We start from the raw sequence: 19778 nt of genomic DNA, 5'->3' as shown, positions 1-19778 counted from the left end.
TGAATAACAACACAATCAACTACTTGTCAACTTCAAAAGTAGTGATTCTGACAATATTCTCTTGCCCTATTTAGGGCTGCATTTAAAGATGGAAGAGGGCATTGTGTAACTATGGGATAAAATCTTTCAGTAATAAAATGTTCTTTGCCATCCAGCTGTATTGGTTTTCCAGTATATTCACTGTAGCTGTTTTATTCTCATTTATTCTCACATATAACATTAATTAACTCTAGGGTCAGAAGAAGCTCAGTTCTATGCCTTGCGGACAGCTAAAGCTTTGGCCATGACTGCTTTGGATGTCATCTTCAAGCCAGATCTGCTGGAAAAAGTCAGAGAAGACTTCAGGATGGTGAAACTGAAAGAGGAGGCCCTGCTGAATATCCCTGAAAATGGAAAACGTCCCAGCCTTGGTATTGGAGCAGCATGTGCATCACATTGAAGTAGCGCAGCGTATGACACATCTAAACTTGCAAAAAAAATTCTAGAGGTGGTCTGTGTGAATGCTAAGGCATGTTTAATGGCCGAAGAGATGCTGACATTTTGATTGGTGCAATTGAATGATGTCAGTGTGCTTCTGTTTTTTAAACGGGGACTCTCTGAATATTATGTAGCTGTCTTGACATGACAAAAAATCAAATGGTTTCTCTGAGGTGACTGAAAGTTTGATAAACGTTATTGCTTTACAAACCTTCTTGAGATAATTTTTCAGTTGCAAGTATGTTTGTCAAAAAGGAAAACTCAATTGTCCTCTTGGGAACTGTCATTTTGCCAAGGAACACTGAGGGGTATTGCATGTTTCGCTTACTATGTGCAAAACCAAATGCAGCCAAGTCAGGAAGAACTAACCTATTTGATAAATCTGTATGGTTTTCAATTTATTTTTTTACTTCTTTTTTTTTTGTTTTGTTTTGTTTTGTTTTTGCAAAATGGATACCAATTGTTAGGTTCTGGTTGCATGATACTCACAGATTGTCTTGTTTGAAATGGCTTCTGTTCTTAGACTCTCACATTCTTGCAGGTGGGAGCTCTGTTTTACATGTACAACCCTTTCCCATTTTTTATTGTTCAGACATTTCTGGAAGACTAGCCATACAATCACTTGATGTTTCACTCATCTGCAGTCTCTTGAGCCCTTTTCTGCCTGTTTCTCCAATTATGTGTCTTTCTTAGTAGTTTTATGTGTGCCTTTAACCCAGAAGAAATCAGCATGTAGAAAAGATGATCAGCATAGGTCAAAGCCTCCACACAAAATGAATTTTTGTGTATAAATTCCTAGTTATATACATTATACCATTTAAACAGGAGTATTAGGTGATCTACATTAGAAACTGAAGGAGTAGCTTGTGATTTTTTTTCCGCTTAAATATGTCCTATAGAATCAGATAAACCTTGTGCAAACATGCTACAGAATCATTTTCCTATATTGACTATTTATTCATTGGCAGAACTATTTCAAAACTGTTCATCTACATCCCTAAGTTATTAAGTGCAGAGCAAAGTAAATTGGTAGAGTGCAAAACTTGTTATATTCTAAATTTATATTATTTGATGAAATCGTATTGCTTATCATTTTATCAACTTGACCACCAGTTGCTGTGCAGTCTTCAGAGTGGTTATACTGCTGATACATGTGTCTGGTGATAAATTCTTCGGGTATTTTTGTACATAACCAAGTATCTTGGATAATCTAATGCATTCAGTCCCAGTCTTGGGTCTCCAGATGTTCTTTGATTAAAACTGCCAGAAGCCTTCACCACTAGCTTTGCTGGCCAGGATTTCTGGGAGTTGTAGTCCATGAACATCTGGGGACCCAAAGTTGGGAACCACTGTTCTAATGAATTTGTGAAGAGAGGAGGATGCTATCAGTGGCAACAGTTGCAGTACAGTGTCCTTTGAGGCGGGGGGGGGGAGTGAATAGTTATCTTTTGCCTTCCCCAGAACCAGTTCTAGAAAATTGTGAGGACAAACCCTGGCCAAGGCCCAAAGTTCAAAAGACATCAGTGAAATGGCTGCTACTAACTACTATTAGAAAATAACATGAGTAGTTATTACAGTGTAGAAAAGGGTTAGTTTAGCAAGTATTTTAAGCACTCCTGTGTTAATCTAAAGGAGCAAGCTGTAGAATATACCACTGTAAGTTCTTAAAAGTTATGTTCATATCCACTTTGTTAAGTAATCCTTTTTCAGAAGATTCTTAGTCACTACTTAAAAATAAGTTGTTCAAAATGCACTCTGTCTTCAGAGAGCCCGATGGGTGAACTGCAACTAAGCATATCTGCATAGGAGTCATCTGCTCAAAATTACAGTCTGGTAAATAACTTGCATAATTAATATGCTCTCTATAAACTGTGTTAAAATGAATGACCATTTTGAAAGGACAATATTGACATCTTTTCATACAAGGCTGTTAAAAGGAAATCCCAAAGGCGAGAGCTGTGTATTACTAAGCATTATTTATTACCACAAGGGTTAATTTGAAGCCCTACCCTACAGTTTATAAACGGACTAATTATCCATTCCCAAATATCAATTACTATTCTAAATGAACTAGTCAGAAGTTTGTTTTGTGCCAGATGTTAGAGTGTGCTAGATCTGAAGGTCTTAAGTGTTATGAAGGTGTGTTGATTTGAAGGGGCAGTTGAGGAGAGAGGTTTTACATTACGATCTCCAGAAGGTGGTGCTTCTTCAACCGGTAAATAGTTAAATCATGAAATTTACTTCCACAGGATGTGGCGATGGTCATTATCTGAGACCAGAGGATTTAAGAACAGATTAGACAAATTCACAGAGGATAAGACTAGCAGTGGCTACAAGGCATGAAAGCTACATATAGTATTTGGGTTCAGAAATAGCACATCTCTGGATATCAGTTAGTAGAGAACAAAAGCAAAAGAGGGAAGTTGTCTTTATGCTCTGTTCCTGGAGGCTTTTCTTTTCAGGAGCAATAGACAGTAGGGAGCATGGCATGGCAGAGGAGGATCTTGTGGATGGTGCAGAGGAGATGATGGTCAAATTTTGTAGATATCTCCAAACTGAGAGGGGTAGCTAATACCTCAGAAGGCAGGACTGAGATCAATGATTATCTTAACCCTTTGGAGAACTAAGCCAAAACAAAATGAGTTTCAATGGTGTGGGGGGGATGTAAAATTGTACATTTAGATGAGAAAAATCAAATGCAGAAATGTAGGATATGTGGTGGCTGACTAGGTAGTAGTACATGTGAAAAGATCTAGGGATCTTAGTGGACCACAAGCAAAACATGAGTGAATACAGTACTAGGCTGCATCAGCAAAAGTATATTATCTAAATCATGCCATCGAGTTGACTTCAATGTATGCTGACCCTTTCTAGAGTTTTCTATATAGAGAGTCCTCAGAAAGTGCTTTACCATTCCATACGTATTTTCTGGTGGCAGTCAATGACTAAACAGATTGCTCAAGGCTACACAGACTGGTATGTCTCTTGGGAGGCAGAGTGGTAAATCAAATTCTGAATCTGTGGCTCTGCAGCTGGTTGCCCAACTCACAAAGAGCATTTACCAGCAGAGTAGTAGTAGTACCACTATCTTCTGTTTTACTCAGACCTTTCCTGGTGTCAAGATCCTTCTCTTAGAAACTTGCCAGGAGACTTATTAAGATGGAAGGATACTGCGTCCAATTAAGTAGTGCTATCACCAGGCTGGCATATATCCAGAGGATGATGGTGACAAAAACGGTGAAAGGACTAGACGCCAAGTGGTAGAAATAGCAGTTGAAAGACTTGGATATGTTTAGCTGTTAAAAGAACGTTGAGAGGTAGCCATCTTCAACTATTTAAAAGGCTGTAATCTGAAAGATACTTTTTACAGCTTGAAAGAGTTAGACATAAAAATAATGGGTTCAAATTACAGTAAGAGCTATACAACGATGGAGCAGACTATGGGAAGGTGGTGGACTCTCCTTCACTGGAGATTTTTGAGTAGAAATTGGATGGACGTCCAACAAAAGATGCTTTAGCTGCGGATTTTCTGCTGTGGAAGGGGGTAGACTTGTTGACTCTTCAAGTCCCTTCCAGTTCCATAATTATGTGATTCTAATTTTATTTTCTATATGCTCAACTCTGTCCTACATAATGTAAGTCAGTGTCTATTTACATGACAATTCACTTTAGCAAGAACCTCATTTCCATCACTGAAGTGAGCCTCTCCCAGAGCATGGTCACTGCAAGAGTTTACCTGCTATTTATAGAGCAATTAACAAAGAATAGTGCAGCGTAAATGTGTTTCCATTTCTTTCCATTTCTGACTGAGGGAATGCAGCCATGTTTTCTAGTGCAAATACATGTATCGAGAGAAAGACTGCAACTCTGGGATCTTCTATAGTAAATTTTCCTGGTTGACTGGATTGCACATGTAAGGAATTTTAAAAAATGAACTGTAGTATCGAAATTTTCAGAACTGTTCAGAGTGAGTTGTTTTATTTTTCTAGCAGTTGTTTTCCTGGATGCTGTACTGTCTTGCACAGAAATGGAAATCAGACTGGCAGATACAACTGTCAAATGTTAATTTAAATTTAGCTGGAAGTTACATGTTAGAACATTCCCTTTTTAAGACCTGGGCAGCTCTAAAAAGGGAGATCTTAATCTGACAATGCTGTATCGTATTTACCTCCTTAGATTGCCTTTATCTCATTAAACACCATTTTTATAAGTGCTGCTCATCTTTTCAGCAAACTTTAGGAGTCTCTTGGAAGGTGGCACTTCTCTGTGCAGCAGCCCAGCAGCACGTGGGGGCTCATAAAGCTCCCATTAAGCCCCCCCCCACATTCAGTCACGTACATTTTGCTTCTCACCAGAGGTGAACTAAGTATTTTGTTGAAATGGAGGAGTGTTTTTGTTTTTTTAATCAAGTCATGTAAATTGCTTTATAAGCATGGTATGGGAACAGTCCTAAAATTTTTATTTAAGTATGCTTTAAGCTACCTGCAATTTCCAGGTGTTCGAGTTTCACAAGGTGCTAAAATGGCAAGGTTCCCAGGTAGCAAAAACTGCTGTTGTGTCCAATTAGGTCTCGATTGAGTTACAGTGGGCATGAGGCTCTTTGGATGACAATTCCAAGCAGTATTGTGGCCATTACCTCCGTATCTCTTTTCTTAACAATGGCCCAATTCTGGAAGGTGGTGATTTCACAAATTCTTATGTTATTCAGCTCAGCCAGAAGGAGGGGCTAAACTCCTGTCCCCTGTTCTGAAGTATACCTTCCCAAACTGCTCATCTTATCTCAACAAGAAAGTAAAACTAGGTGTAATGTAAAATCCTGTCTTATCAGTAAGTGAAGATAGTCTCTCCAACAGCTTTTCTTTTTAAAATGTCATTTTAATTTTACTGAAGATGTTTATAAATACTTGACAGCTATGTGACAGATCAGAAGTCTTGGAATTGTCATGAAAAGAGTACAAAATGCCTCTCTTTATTTTCACTGTGCAGAATAATCAGACAAAAGAACAGGAACATATAGATGGCACTGACCTCAGTTTAACAGGGCTGATGTGTTGCTTTAAAAGGTTGAATCTGTTACAGCTCCAGCTTAAACAGCAAGCTTGCATGGAGACACTGACCCCTGAAGATGTTCCTCAAACACTTTCCATGGCATTCTAAAGGTTTATTGTGAATGCTGGACCATTCATTCATGTGCAGTGTTAGCATGCTAGCAATCTGTGACATGGAGCATTTACACCTGCAGTGGTCTCCAGATGCTGTGGGCCTGCTGCTGTCAGCACGTCTCACTACAGTACTGGCAGTGTGGGCTAAGGCTGATTGCAGTTCTAGCCCAACTGTATTTGTAGAGCTATTCTTTGCCCACTCCAGTCAACATGCCAGGTGGTTTCGCACAATCTTGACATGTTGAAATTGAGGAACGGCTAATGTGAGATGGTGCCAATTCAGTGCCTGTTGTAGCGGAAGGGATTGTCACTCTCAAATTCGCCTTCTCAGCCACACTAGTTGCTTTTCCATGGTCGTTACCATGGTCTCTTGAGACTGAAGGATGCCTGCATATGTAGGGTATATATAGCCCCAGCCCATAACCATGAGATGGTTTTGCCTTTACTGAGCCATATGGTAGGCAGGAGTGCCCGGCATCCCTTGTGGCATTTATGGCACTTGTACTGTATACAGTATTCTGAAGTCCTTGGATTTTGGATCCTGAATTGGCAAGAAACTATGACTGTTTCCAAGGCTTTACTTAAAAATATGAATTTACAGCAGATAATTTTTTTCTTTGTTTAAGGATGCAGGACACACATTTTTACAATAGCTTTTGCCTGCCAGGCTGTTGTAATGTTGTGTATGTATACTTCATAGTGTTTTGGCTATTGCCACTCTACCAAAATTTGCATGTTCTTCAATATAGTTTAGCTCTGAAAAATAAAAGTCATTAAAATGTATCAATGCTTGATTGTGTTTTATTTGGACAAATTAGTAGCTGCAATGCACAAACATATTTCAAAAGCTTGGGTGATATATTTTTCTTCTTCTGAAGATCTACCTTTGCAGTGAATGTTTTGCTGTGATTATTTCTGATATACAGAAGAATAGGCACTGAAGGGGTACAATGTTTCCCTGTGCCATCTTTATATAGATTTTTTTTCCATTTTGGAGAAACACTTGAGCATACATGTAAACTATTTACGTTGCTAAGCTTTCTTTTTTGCCTTTTTTAGTGAGCCACTGCTGATCTATCATTTTCATTTTGTATTCTGAATTGTACTGTTATGCTGTGTGTATATGTAGAAGTATTTGTTGGATTATTAAAATAAAACTATTGGCTTGTGTATTATGTAGTATCCATTATTCAGTATTAATTTGATAAATATATATACATATTAAAAAATGAGTGGGGGGGAGACAGTATTGCCAGCAAATGAGATGCACCAACTTTGTTTAAGATCATAGAAATCTGCTGAGTTTATGCGATTATTCAGCTCAGGAGTATTCTGCAGATCCGTATGTCTGGCTATCACGGTATACCTTTTCCTCTGTGATAGCTCATGGTTCCATCAGTCTTGACTAGCTTGTCAGCTTTCCTTGCAAAGTCTAGAGAGGCACACAGGTAAAGATGTCTAAGACAAAAGAGGGACCAGGCAGTAACAGTTATGTCAACATACTCATTTGTCTTGAGATGTGAATGTTTCACAATTACTGTAGACTCTTTTCAGATTCAAAGAGGAGAAAGCTCAGTCACAGCTCTAAGGGGAATACACTCTAGAATGACCTAGAAGATTGCTCTTTCTCACATGCCCAATCAGCTGGATTCAGCAAGAGAGACATTGAAAAGAACCTTTCCTACTTAATACTGTAACAAAGTAGCTTCACACAAGACAGGTTGTCTCAAAACAGTTACACTGTGGCATACTGAGAGCTTTAAATATTAAAATCAGCCCACCAAATAGTTGACAGCCAGTGTAAGTATTTCGGTGCTTGTGAGTGTGATTATGCACATGATAATTTAGTTTGCATTTTGTGTACGTATTTTGGTCTGTGTTTCTGTACACTATTAAGAGTAGCTCCATGTAGAGGGCATTGCAATATACAGTAATTGATGTAGCCAAGGCATGCTTGAAAACACCAAACAAATGTGCACAAGCCATTATTTTATTTGTTCATTTGTTTAAAATATTTTTACCCCATTTTTCTAAAAATGAGCTTGTTGGGTTGTTAAACGTGTCAGTGATTGAGCTAGAACTATCAACATAGGTTTTGACTGAGCATAAACATAACTTGTACCTTTGTACTTGCTGCAAAAAAGAAGCTCAGCAGAGCTCAGGCCTGCAGAAAACTTGGGGAGTATACAAAGGCACTGGGAAGATAAAATACTCTTTTGGGATTACGCCTGTGATGTTTTGAGAGCAGCATTTGATCAGACTGGGCAGCTTGCCAAAGAAAGGGATTTGCAATAATTTATTAAATACTCAGCGACATTCCACATTGTCAAAGGTTAACTGCCGCCTGCTGAATATTGCTGCAAAAAGCTCTTTTTATATTGTTTACTGACATTTCCCCCCAATAAAAATGGTGTTTCATATAATTTTAAATACATCTCCATGTCTTTATATTTGGTTGAAGCTGCTTAAAACAGAACAATCATAAAGCAGAATTTCCTGATAGCAACTAGCAATAATATTAATACTAAACACAGAGGCAGGTCATCTCCAGTATCCAACAGCAATGAAGATCTAACTTCATCTCTAAAGGACTGGCACAGAGAGCTTTCTGAAGGACAAGGAAATAAGTGCTACCTTATTGTTTTACTTGTATATTTTTCTTATATTGACACTTAAAATGTTTCAGAAATTCTGTTGTATTAACGTGAACATTGTGGCTTATTAAAGAATAACTTTGCCATTTCTGGAAGCCAGTGATGATTAGGGTGGCCCCCTGGCTTGATACTCTTTTATTGGCAGGCAAAGATTTTCCTCTAGGCGAACTGCATTTTAGCTGTGGATGTTATTTATAGCTTTCTGCTGTCGGGTTTTTGTGTTTTATAGTGTGTATTTTATGTTTTAAACAAGACAGTTTTTAACTGTATTTTCCAGGATTTGGTTTCAGTTCTATTTCTGTTTATGTATTTTTATTTATTTTTTCCTGCAAAAGAGAGGAAACAAATTTAAGAAACCGGGAGACGGATACAGATGGAGGTCGAAAACGACCTCAGAAATCCAACGGGTTTCAGCACTACTTTTTTACAGGCTGCTTCTACTTCCAGACGTGCTTACTCGGAAGTAAACGGACACACTTGTCAATAGACACTCCTAGACCCCACATTACATCAAGCAATGCGTTTTCAACAACAAAAATCAGCACCTTGACCAACCGCTGGGAGCCGCTGTGGAGCCCTTTCACACTTCCTGTCACGCCCTTCTAACACTTAAAACAGGCAGGTAAAGGGGAGGGTTTGACGCGAGGCATTCTGGAGCGAGTCTTTTTGAGGCAACTTACGGGCAGTGCCAGCGAAGGGAGCGGCTTTAGGGAACTACTTTTCCCAGGATTCACTTCAGGGGAGGAGGCGGTGACGTCGTTGGGGAAGGCTATATATAAGCCCCGGTCGGCGGGACTTTGAATATTGTTTCAACAGGACACTTGTTTGGCGGTTGCTCCTCTCGCCGAGGAAGGCTTTTCGCGTGGCTGCCCCGTTACTTTCCCCGAACTGAAGTGAAGGGATGGAGGCGCGCTTGGAGGAGCTGAAGCGTCGGGCGGCCGAGTGCGTGGAGGCGTCGTCCGGGCAGCTGGGCGAGCTGAGCCGGGCCATCTGGAGCCGGCCGGAGCTGGCCTACGAGGAGCGGCAGGCGCACGACGCCCTGACGCGCTTCTTCGCCAGCCGGCCTTCCTCGCCCTCCTCCTCCTCCTCTTCCCCTTCCTCCCCCGGGGGGGCGCCTTGGTCGGTGCAGCCGAGCTACAAGCTGGAGACGGCTTTCCGGGCCGACTGGCAGTGGGACGGCGTGGCCGGAGCCGCCGCCGCCGCTCCCCAGGCCGGCCAGCCCTCCTCCTCCTCCCCGCTGCCGCCGCCGCTGCGCCTGGGCTTCCTGTGCGAATACGACGCCCTGCCGGGCCTCGGTCACGCCTGTGGCCACAACCTGATCGCCGAGGTGGGCGCCGGCGCCGCGCTGGGCCTGAAGGGTGCCCTGGAGAGCCTCGGCCAGAGCTCCGCCGCCGCCGCCGCCGCCGGGCTCCCCCGCCCCGTCCCCGCCGTCAAGGTGAGGCCGGCCGAGGGGAGAGGGTGAGAGAGAGGATGGCGAAAGAGGGCCTCGGGAAGGAAGGAAAGAAGGCGGCCGGGCTGGCTGGCTGCTCCTCCTCCTCCTCCCGCCGCCGCCGCAGCCCCCCTCCGCTCCCCGCCCGCCTCGTTCCCTTTCGCGCCTTCCCCTCTCCCTCAAAGTTTTGTAAACCACGAATATTATAGACTCACCCTCCGTGTAGCAAGACTAAGAGATAGGCACTTGTTGTTAGCAGTGGGTCCACGGTAACGTAAAAATGGACGTGTGTTCATTCATGGCTTTCCTGCACCGCGGCCCATGGCATAGCTCTTTGCTGTCTAGAGTGTGCCAGAAAAGCCATGCGGCTTGTCTGAGCGAACTCTGGGCAGCGAAATCCCTGCCCTAAAATTCCTCCGCCCTTCGAGCATGAGTGCCGCCTTTCTTCTTCTAGGTCAGTGTTATAGGTACGCCAGCAGAAGAAGGGGGAGCAGGAAAGGCAGTCCTGGCTAAAGCGGGTGCTTTTGATGACTTGGATGTTGTGTTCATGGCTCATCCCTTTCAAGAAGACTTGCCTTACCAGCCCACTCTAGCAGATCGCAAGTAAGTAAACTGTTCCCGTTTTCAGCTGCACTGATTAGAAATCGTAACAGTTGATGACTTTCTAAATTGGAAGCATTTTTGTGCTATTTTTCCTCAAAACTAGCTCCTTGACCATTTTACAGGATAGAAATAAAACCGCCTGTAAGAGATTTATTTATTTATTTATTTTATTGCATTTATATGCCGCCCATCTAGACATAGTCTGCTCTGGGCGGCTCACAGAACATAAAAACAATTTAAAATATACAGTTTTACATTAAACAAAATGATATAAAATATAATATAAATTTATGATTTTAACAGTTAATTTAAAGCAAAGAGTCCCAAGATGGCAAGAATAAAGGAAGAAAAATAAGAATGACTTAATTGACTGAAGGGAAGGCCTGCTTGAATAGCCAAGTTTTCAGCTGGCTTTTGAAAATGCCCAGCGAGGGTGCCAGCTGAATTTCAGTGGGGAGGGTGTTCCATGAAACCAGCAGAAAAAGGAGCAAAGATTCAAACAATATGTAGAATACCAAAAGGCCTGAGTTAATGAAAAAATGGCTTTTGGTTTGAAATCTAAGAGAAAAGCAGTGCTGGATTTTTGCATCATGGCCTTTTAAAATTATGCAGTATGTCCTCTCTTGCTTTGAGGAGTAGCTCTTTCTCCAAAAGTAGCTAGATACAGTACTGTGAGGTATCCAGAAAAGTGTGATAACAATCCTGTATACAGTATTCAAATGGATAAAAGTACAGAACTGCTCTGTTATGCTTTAACCTTATAGACTCCTTGTTATGGGGCCATCATTCTGAACAGAAGACAGGGTTTTCCCCAAAGTGAACTGTAGCACTCATCCTGATGTCTCACCAGATTCTCCTTTTGTCCAGGGATCTGCAATTTAAGGAGACAGCTGCTGTCCTGTGGGGAGTAGCCTGATATCACCTGAGGGCTTCCATTTATAATGCCTAATATATGTATTTCATCAGTTAAGCTATACTGTACTGATATTACGGAGTCTTCTGCTCATGGAGTAAGTTAAACAGAATGGTGAACCAAATCAAGGAGAACTGGGCTCGTGGCCACCACTGTTGAAGAATACTGAAACGGAGAAGAATGACTTTGGCAAATGATATTCCAATAAAAGGTGGCTGGGAGGATAATATTCAGAACTTGTAAGATGATGTGAATATTTCAGAGGAAAAGTATCTAAAGGCCAGTTTTAAGGAGTACATCTTAATGATAGATTTTAAAACTGTTAATGAGCAAAATTTCTTTTATCTTTGTGTGTACGTTATATTGTTAAAATGGTAGTACAAATACTGTCAAAATTGAGCCTTGCAACATCAAGCTTTTACTTCAAGATCCATGTGACCAAACAATTACTTTGATGTGCTTTATAGGGAAAGAGTGTGGGATATGAAATTCTGCATATTTTTTTCAGTTTAATAATCATATTTGTGCTTATTTGTTTATTTTAACTTATTTTATACAACACTATTCCCAAAGATAATGCCACTGTGGTGTGCATAAATTATAAAAAGCAATAAAATCTAGCTGTGCAAATTAAACAGTGATGTTAAAGCTGCTCCTATTTTACAGTGATTAATTGCACTTTTTAGAGCTAATATAGTTGTGTATTAAGAGTCCAATTAGATATATTTGATTTTCGTTTCCTAGTATGACTGTGAAATACTATGGAAGAGCATCTCATGCAGCTGCTTACCCTTGGGAAGGAGTAAATGCATTAGATGCTGCTGTTGTTGCATATAACAATCTGTCAGTTCTAAGGCAACAAATAAAGCCAAACTGGAGGCTTCATGGTGAGCTACAGGAACTGTCTCTGTAAGCAATCACAAGTTTGTTACCTGATTCTTTATATGATTGGTTAGAAGTAACTCCTACTATTTCATTGGTGACTGTTCTAAATCATACATCCAAATTAGCATGTCTAATTGTGAAGATAGCATGTTAGAACAGTTGATCAAGTAAGTTATTTGTATGATTTCTGAAAAAGATAAAATCTGTTTTATAATAATTTTATAATCAACTTTGGTGCTGGTTCACATGGTCTGAATCTTAAGTTATTTCATTTGTGGAAGCAGTACCATTATTGGAACCAGAAACCAAGGCAGTTGCTCCTCCCCTTCTGCATCCTTCACAATTTCCCCTGGAGCAGATTTTCAGATAGTACAGAGTGCCATAGATGGGAAGGAGTGGAGACTGTTGCTCCAATAGATTTCTCCTATAACAATATTTTATTTAACCTTATCCTTGAAAATATGATTTTTAAGTCAAAGTAAATGGAGAATTTTAATTTTCTTAATCAAGAACTTGGAAGCATAAAATAGAAGGATACTAGTCACACAAATAATGAAGCACTTAATAAATTAACAAATCCGATGTACTTACTGCTGTGCAACGTTGAGATACACATTTGTTGCACTATTTTTAGGCATCATAAAAAATGGTGGAGAGAGGCCAAATATTATACCTTCTTACACAGAGCTTGAATTCTATTTGCGTACACCTCTATTAAAGGAACTACATATTCTGACAGAGAAAGCTGAAAATTGCTTCAAGTCTGCAGCTCTGGCCACAGGATGCAAAGTAAGTTTTTTGCTGGTGCATATATTTAATTAGGATTGACATGTAATCCCCAGTACTTTTATAGCTGCTATAAGTTTAGAAATTTAGAAGTTACTATGTGATGTTATTATTGTAGCCAAAATAGTTACAATATTCAAGTTCCACATTTTGTGGGCAATATAAAGAATTGTTTTAATTCTTTGTGGAATTATCTAGTAGAGTGGTCATCAACCCCTGGTCCCAGACCTGGTACTGGTCCCTGGCCTGAGTGAAGACAGACCTCCAGCCCCCACTCTGCATGCACTCCCCTCCCCACAGCTGCTTTGTGCACACCATGCATGCCAGCCCCGACGTGAGCGCTCCTTCACCCTTTTAAGCATGCACCCTCATGCGCAAAGCAGCTGTGGGGAGGGGAGTGAGTGCAGGGGGGCGGGAGGTCTGTCTTTGTGGGATGGCAGCGGCGGCAACGGGGATGGCCCAGACTGGGAGGCTGAGCATAGCCAGGTGATCCGGGTGCTCGCCTCCCAGCAGGCTCCAACAAGGCCAGGGTGGGTGCTCCTCAGCAGCCCTCCTTCCCTCCTCAATCCGTGAGCCTTTCCGCGGCCCCCTTCCTGAAGGAGGCACCAGGATCTAGGTGCGAGGCGAGGCAGTGCCAGGCTGTGTCAGGCGGGCTGTGTCAATGCAAAGTCGGGAGGGTGGGGAACGGTGCCATTTAACAGGAGGGAGGGAAGAGTCGAGTGAGTGGAGGTGGAGGGGCTCTCTAGGAATCCGTTCCCCACCACTCTCGCAACAGCAGCGCTGGGCATGAATGGAGAGCGTGTCTCTCTCTTAGCGGGGGCGACTGGGGGAGATGAGCAGGCTCAAAGCCACGCCTAGAGCTGTGGGGAGGAGGGGAGGGGAGGAAGTCTGAAGGTCCCCATTCCGCCCTCATGGTCCATGTTTTTATATTGTTCCATTTTTCTCCTTCCAAGCCTTGGTGAAAGTTTCCGTGATGTCCAAGCTGAGGAGGGAGTTGGGAATTATTCTCATGTTACATAATTCCCTTCTCGCCTTTGCATCTATGGGTCTTCTCCCCGTTTCTCTTCACCCTCTTCTTCCCGGTCAACTTTGAACCTCATCTCCTCCTCCTCCCAGTCATCTTCCAGCATCTCCTGCCCGCCTCGACATCCCCCTCCATTTATCATCTAAACACCCACCTTCGTTTGGCTTGCCTTCCTTCTGAAGGTACCATGAATTTGTAGTTTTCCCTACAGAATTACAGCAGCCCCCCCAGGTGCTACTCATCCTCCTGCTCTTTCTTGTCACCCTACAATGTCTTTTCTTTCCCTAAGGGCATGCTCTCAGATACCTGCCCTAAATAGCTTCTTCCCCCACTTTTGTTTGCTTATTTCTTCAGTACCAGAATGAAGAACAATGGGGTGGTAATGATTTGCTGTTCTCTTTGGCTTGAACTAAAGCGCCCCCAAACCGGCACCAGCGGATGCTCGCCGGGGAGGCTGCATCATCGGTCATCGCCGCACCTCGCCATTTGAATTTCCTGCCGCGGAGGGCAGGGAGGAGTGCCGCACCTCCCCGCCTCGTTGGAGCCTGTCAGGAGGCGAGTTGCCGGAGGGAGCACTCTGGCCATGCTTATACTCCCAGGCTTCCACTGCCGCTGGCATGCGCTCCCTCACTCCTTCAAGTATGCCCCTCCATGCAGGGAGGTGGGGTGGGCATGTGGGTTGGCAGGTGCTCCTGTGCACATGTGCAGTGGTGGAAGCACGCGCACCTCTGGTGCGTGCACTCCCCCCCACTTCATGCGTGCGTTGGAGAATGTGACTACGAGGGGCCGCCACACCTCCCTCAGAGGTTCAGTCGGTCCGGAGTATGAAAAAGGTTGAGGAGCTCTGATCTAGTATACCTCTTTAGGCCTTCCTAGTTTAAAAAAAGAAGTAATCTGCTAACTCTTCATTTGCCCTTAAGTCATTCTATCTTGATCAAATTGTTGCTTAAGAATAGTGAAATAATATATTCTAAATTTAATATTTGTGAAGTGCTCTGTATTTGGCACTCAGAAGCTTTCTTGCTTGTTTACAAAATAAATTACTATTTTTGTTGAAATGTAGTGCAAGTAATTTAGACATTCTAGCTTTTCTTAAAGGACCTGTATCACTCTGTAAATAAGCTTTTTTCAGTTTTAAAACATCACTCAATAGCTGTGTTTGGCTGCATTTATCTTTTCAGGTAGAAATAAATAGTGAGTATGCAGATTACTGGAATGTCCTCCAAAACAAAAGACTGGAACAAGCATATGTGGAAAATGGAAAAGTGCTGGGAATGAAATTTCCAGTTGAAGCAAACGTGTCTGTTTCATCCGGTAATCCTTGGTGTTTTTTTTTATTGCCAATTTTATGTGGAGAATGTAATGTGCATCTGTTTTCAGTATAACATTATTGTTCTTTTCTTCAGTCAACTGTTTCATCTGCCTCATCTGGAAGTAAGGAAATTGGTGGTGTTGGCCAAGGTCCTGCTGTGTAGCAGAGTATACGACACTAGAGTAAGCCCATTGAATCAATAGGGATTTGATGGGTTCAACTTCTCCATACATTCTAATGATTCAAGTGAGCCTGCTTCAGCATAGTAAGTTGCAGTTAGAGTAAGGCTATTAGAATCAACAAAACTTATGGATGAGTTGACTCACCAAATTGATTTGTTGACTCTAGTGAAGTGGTTCCCAGCTGTGGGTAATTGCAGCTCCCAGAAGCCTTCGTTACTAGTTGTGTTGGCTGGGGTTTCTGGGAGTTACAGTCCAAGAACATCTGGGTTACTCAGGGTTGCAAATCACTGCTCTAGTGCAATTTGCTATGCTAAGCTACAGGATTTTGGCCAGTGAAGTTTCTTTCAGATCCATTTTTGTTACTACTGGTTTGTCAGAATTGCTTGCAGTCACATGGTTTGCCCTCTTTCTACTGTATTGTGCTTGAAAGAATATAATTACACTGAGGATTGTTTTTTTAATGTGTCTTGAATGTATATGCAGTAAATTAACAAAACGCTTATAATGCTGTTTGAAATAAATTGTCACCTTCTCTTCTTAAAATCATCCAGGTTCCACTGACTTTGGGAATGTTTCCTATATTGTTCCTGGAATTCATCCTTATTTTTATATTGGCTCAGATGCTCTGAATCATACTGAACAATTCACTCAGTCTGCAGGTGGGCATTTTGCATTACTGTACACATGCTGGTCTGAAAAAAGTAGTTCTCCAGAAGCCATTAAACTGTGACATTAAATGCAGCATATGTTTTGGATGTTACAATAATATGAATGTTGGTGTGTCTTCAGGTTCTGAAGTGGCACAGAAATATGCCTTGAGGACAGCTAAAGCTTTGGCAATGACTGCTCTGGATGTTGTCTTTAGACCAGGTCTGTTGGAACAAGTCCGAGAAGACTTCAGGCAAGCAAAACTAAACAGCAGTGCTGAAGTGTAAACAGAAAACTTTTCAGCCTTGGAATAGTCAGAAACAAGAGACCTTCATTCTCATCTGTCAGGGCTATGTTTATTCCACACTAAAATAAATTAAACTGTGCCAAGAATGCTATATGCTGCATCCTTATTGTGTTTTCTCTTTCACACAGTATGCAGTATTGTGATCTGCACCATTTAATAGGTGAGTGAAGTCATCCGTCTTTATGGGTTTCTTCAGGCACAACTCACCTGTCAAGCATCTTTGCACCACCAATGCCCGTAAATTAATTTTTAAAAAATAGTTGCTCAGTACTACCTAATTTTACTGTTCTCTTTTTATATAGTATTAGAAAGGACTTCCATAGTGTCTCATTTTTGCTCAGTGTAAACATGTAGATGGATGCATGACACATAGCAGATCATATATCAGAAAATGATTGCTTAGAGCAAGAGAAATCTGACTTGTTTTATGCCTGTACTCAGGCATTTTAAAAAAGGGTTAATTTGAAAGTGTGGGCTCGATTCCCCCATCCCACTAGTACTGCTTGCTATTTCCACAGGGAGAGACTCCCAGAGAAGGAAAGCTGTATGTGTGAATGTGTTGTAGTTACACCTGGAGAGTCTGTTATTTCGGCTCTTGACAACTCAGGGTTCCTGACTCTGGACAAACTCCATGTCCACACAATCTCCACCCTTTTCACAGCCCGAGGAAAGGGGCAGGGCTAAAACTACCTGATGGTGCATTCAAATCAAACCTTTTTAGAACACCTGAATAGGGCTTATATAGTTTTGTAGCAAGTTGTTCATTCATGGGAAACACACCAAGAACTTGTATTGGGATTTGAAACATAAGATCTATCATTTGTATAAAAGCATGCATTTATTTGGCAATTAAAAAATCCAAGGGGTGAAACATTGTTTTTGTTGTATTTCATGTACATTAAAATTGCACAGGAGAAGGTGAGGTGCTGGCATAACATTCCCATATTCCTCCTTTCTTTAACATGCAGACAAAGTTTATTTACACTAGATGTTTCTGTAGTTTGGATCATGGAGACCTTGGTTGGATCCAGCTTTTGCTACTTTTATACCAGCTGAAGCATTTGTTAAGAATTCTGCTGAAAATGTTCCCACTCGTGGAAAGGAGAGGTAATCCTTGCTGATTTGCTCCTTCCCTCTGCAGTACTTCCACCTCTGTTTTAGGGGGTCTTGTAATCTCCATGTTTCCTTTTGAGTTACAAATGCAGGGGAAAGGGAACCAAAAAGGATCACCCACTCCATTTGTCCATAAGATTCTGCCGTACAAGAGAAGCCTTCTGCAGCCAGAAGGTCTCCTTCCATGAGAGGTAGATTCTGGATCCAGCCTCTAGTGAAGTATCTTGTTTCAAACTCCTGGTTTAAAATCTGACAGTCTGGATATACATAATCAGGAAGAGTTTCCATAAGGCATGATATTAAAAAGAGATTCAGTTAAGCAGAGCACTTTGTGTTTATGATCTGTGTAACAATTTTCAGTTGCACTGCTATAATGGAACAGTTTAGTCAATGCCACATATATTTTAATTACTATAGCAGCAACACTACAGTATATGTTGCACTCCTGTTTTTAAAAATATCTGAATGTAAACATTGTACCTCAATCTGAAAATACTGGCAACAACTTAAAGTTGTTAAGAGTACTACTTTGTTCAGATTTCTGTGGAACTATCCCATAGGGTGGTATTGAATACCAGAAGTAGTGTTGGTTCAGTAAAGGCTGTTCCCAAATAAATGTTTTATCTTATCAAATTGTTGTTATCAATTGAGGAGGAAGATATGAAAGGTGGCCAGAAATGATTAGCAGTAAGCAGAGGATTAATGTATGCCTTGGAGTGCAGAGAGGGGAGACGTACTTCTGTAAAGAATCTTTATAAAATTTGTGTACAGTATTCAGATGTGCAATCTTAGCTATTTACACAAATACTGGAAATTTTACAATATTACATATATATACATATATATATACATACACAGAAACTATGTATTAATATTGTCCATCACTTCTATAATTGGTATACAGTTTCAGAATGAGAAACTCAGAATGCCCTTAACAGCAACATCACTACTGTGTTCTGTACTCTTAATAATGTCTGGCACATCTTTTAAAATAAAAGTACTATTCGAATAATCTTCTGGATCTGCAGGTTTTTCTCCCTTCACCCATTACGTTTTTCACAGTGAAACTGACAGCACAAACAGGAAGGGTTGTACTTAAGCCCCAATAAAATGAACAGGGAAGAACTTTATATGAATTTCATACAAGAATATCAGACATTGTAAAAACTGAAGAAAAATAGAGACCGTATCAATTGCAATATTTGCTGGTGGGCTTTACTTTCATATAGTTAACTCCTGTACCACATGGAAATTGACTAAAAAAAAGCTATGAAAAAATTGACCAGTATATCAGGTTAAATAAAATGTATGCTCCTGGAAATATTATTCTGGAATACTTATCAATGGCATGGGTGTCAATCCTCATGCTGCTGTATCTCTGGTTTTTCCTCCTGCTTGAGTTCCTTTCTGAGCCAAGTGCCAGCTGCACCATCATTCTGTCTTGTTTATCTCCGTTTTCAGATAAATACTGTCCCAGTTCATTTACTTCCCCATCACTGTAGCTGCCATCCATTCCCATCATTTGCCTTGGCTGAGGTAGTGCACAGGTGCAGGGAAGCTGCAAAGAAGGGGAGAAAGAGTTGTGCTCAGGAATGCTCTTCTAGAGCAAGTGTGAACAACTTACTGCCTTTCCACTGCTGGATTGCAGTTCCCACCAGCCCTTGCCAGAATAACCAACAGATATATGATACATGCTTAAATGTGAGCATTGACAGCTATGAGCTTAAGTGGTGGGGTCTGACAGGTGTTCTTAAACACGTTGCCTTACTGTAGTTTCCAATATTGATAGTCATATGTTGACGAGACATCATAGAAAATGAATAAGTTGGTGGTGCATATACACCTCAGCAAACTCGTTTTGAGTCTAATTTGGTGGGTATAAGACTGCTTGTATGACAATTCTGCTGCAACTGCCCTGACAATTGTATGGAAAGAGGGACCACTGAGGAAGCTGGTGGAAAGTGGAAACTTCCTCTTGTACAATATAAGGAGAAGTCACACCTTTCTGTTCACACAGGCTACTATCAGACCCAAAGCCAGATTTGAGTTCATGTGTAACAGAAGATGGTAGTCACACTATAGGAATGGCTTTCATGTGAAGAAAAGGTCTCTTAGAACATTCTGCCCTTCCCACTCAACCCAACATTGACTGTTTTCATCACTGAGCCAAGACAAAATGGGAGGAAGTGGGGCCTGTAGGAAGAGAGCTGATTTGTTGATGTTACACCAGCTGTCTGCCTACAGGTGCACTTCTTTGTGGTTCAATGTGCTTTCTAACCAGGA

General features: G+C 41.4%; 3 protein-coding genes across 6 annotated transcripts in view; 2 read left to right on the top strand and 1 right to left on the bottom strand.

Moving 5' to 3' along the window:
• LOC110081709 (xaa-Arg dipeptidase) overlaps nucleotides 1–6811 on the top strand; it is a 30457-nt gene extending 23646 nt beyond the window's left edge. Inside the window, exon 7 of the mRNA XM_020799069.3 lies at nucleotides 234–6811. Within this exon, the coding sequence (XP_020654728.3) occupies nucleotides 234–439 (206 nt within the window). The 3' untranslated portion in view covers nucleotides 440–6811. The remainder of the gene's footprint in view (nucleotides 1–233) is intronic.
• An 817-nt stretch (nucleotides 6812–7628) lies between these two features.
• Nucleotides 7629–18507, top strand: LOC110076451 (xaa-Arg dipeptidase). Of its 2 annotated transcripts, none has more exons than XM_072998853.2 (7): nucleotides 7629–9728; nucleotides 10177–10325; nucleotides 11983–12125; nucleotides 12809–12912; nucleotides 15115–15247; nucleotides 15979–16086; nucleotides 16217–18507. In XM_072998853.2, exons 1-7 carry the CDS (start codon nucleotides 9195–9197, stop codon nucleotides 16360–16362), a joined length of 1317 nt encoding a protein of 438 aa, XP_072854954.2. In that variant the 5' UTR covers nucleotides 7629–9194; the 3' UTR covers nucleotides 16363–18507. The 2 variants fall into 2 exon arrangements, with proteins under 2 accessions (XP_072854954.2, XP_020644367.3); XM_020788708.3 differs by having other exon boundaries at nucleotides 12758–12912.
• GABRR1 (gamma-aminobutyric acid type A receptor subunit rho1) overlaps nucleotides 18221–19778 on the bottom strand; it is a 48869-nt gene continuing 47311 nt past the window's right edge. For all 3 annotated transcript variants that reach the window (XM_020788499.3, XM_020788417.3, XM_078380753.1), the window contains one exon: nucleotides 18221–19053. In XM_020788499.3, the coding sequence (XP_020644158.1) occupies nucleotides 18763–19053 (291 nt within the window). In that variant the 3' untranslated portion in view covers nucleotides 18221–18762. The remainder of the gene's footprint in view (nucleotides 19054–19778) is intronic.

This window comes from Pogona vitticeps, chromosome 1 (assembly GCF_051106095.1).
Source record: "Pogona vitticeps strain Pit_001003342236 chromosome 1, PviZW2.1, whole genome shotgun sequence".
NCBI classification, from domain to species: Eukaryota; Metazoa; Chordata; class Lepidosauria; order Squamata; family Agamidae; genus Pogona; species Pogona vitticeps.
The sequence above is the reverse complement of the archived record's forward strand: the minus strand, read 5'-3'. Positions and strand labels throughout refer to the sequence as shown.

What these genes read in the sequence shown, in the direction of transcription:
- LOC110076451 (XM_020788708.3), top strand. Translation starts at nt 9,195, where the DNA reads ATGGAGGCGCGCTTGGAGGAGCTGAAGCGTCGGGCGGCCGAGTGCGTG. An exon ending in CCCACTCTAGCAGATCGCAA is followed by an intron (nt 10,326 to 11,982) that starts GTAAGTAAACTG and finishes TTCGTTTCCTAG; the next exon opens with TATGACTGTGAAATACTATG. An exon ending in AAACGTGTCTGTTTCATCCG is followed by an intron (nt 15,248 to 15,978) that starts GTAATCCTTGGT and finishes AAAATCATCCAG; the next exon opens with GTTCCACTGACTTTGGGAAT.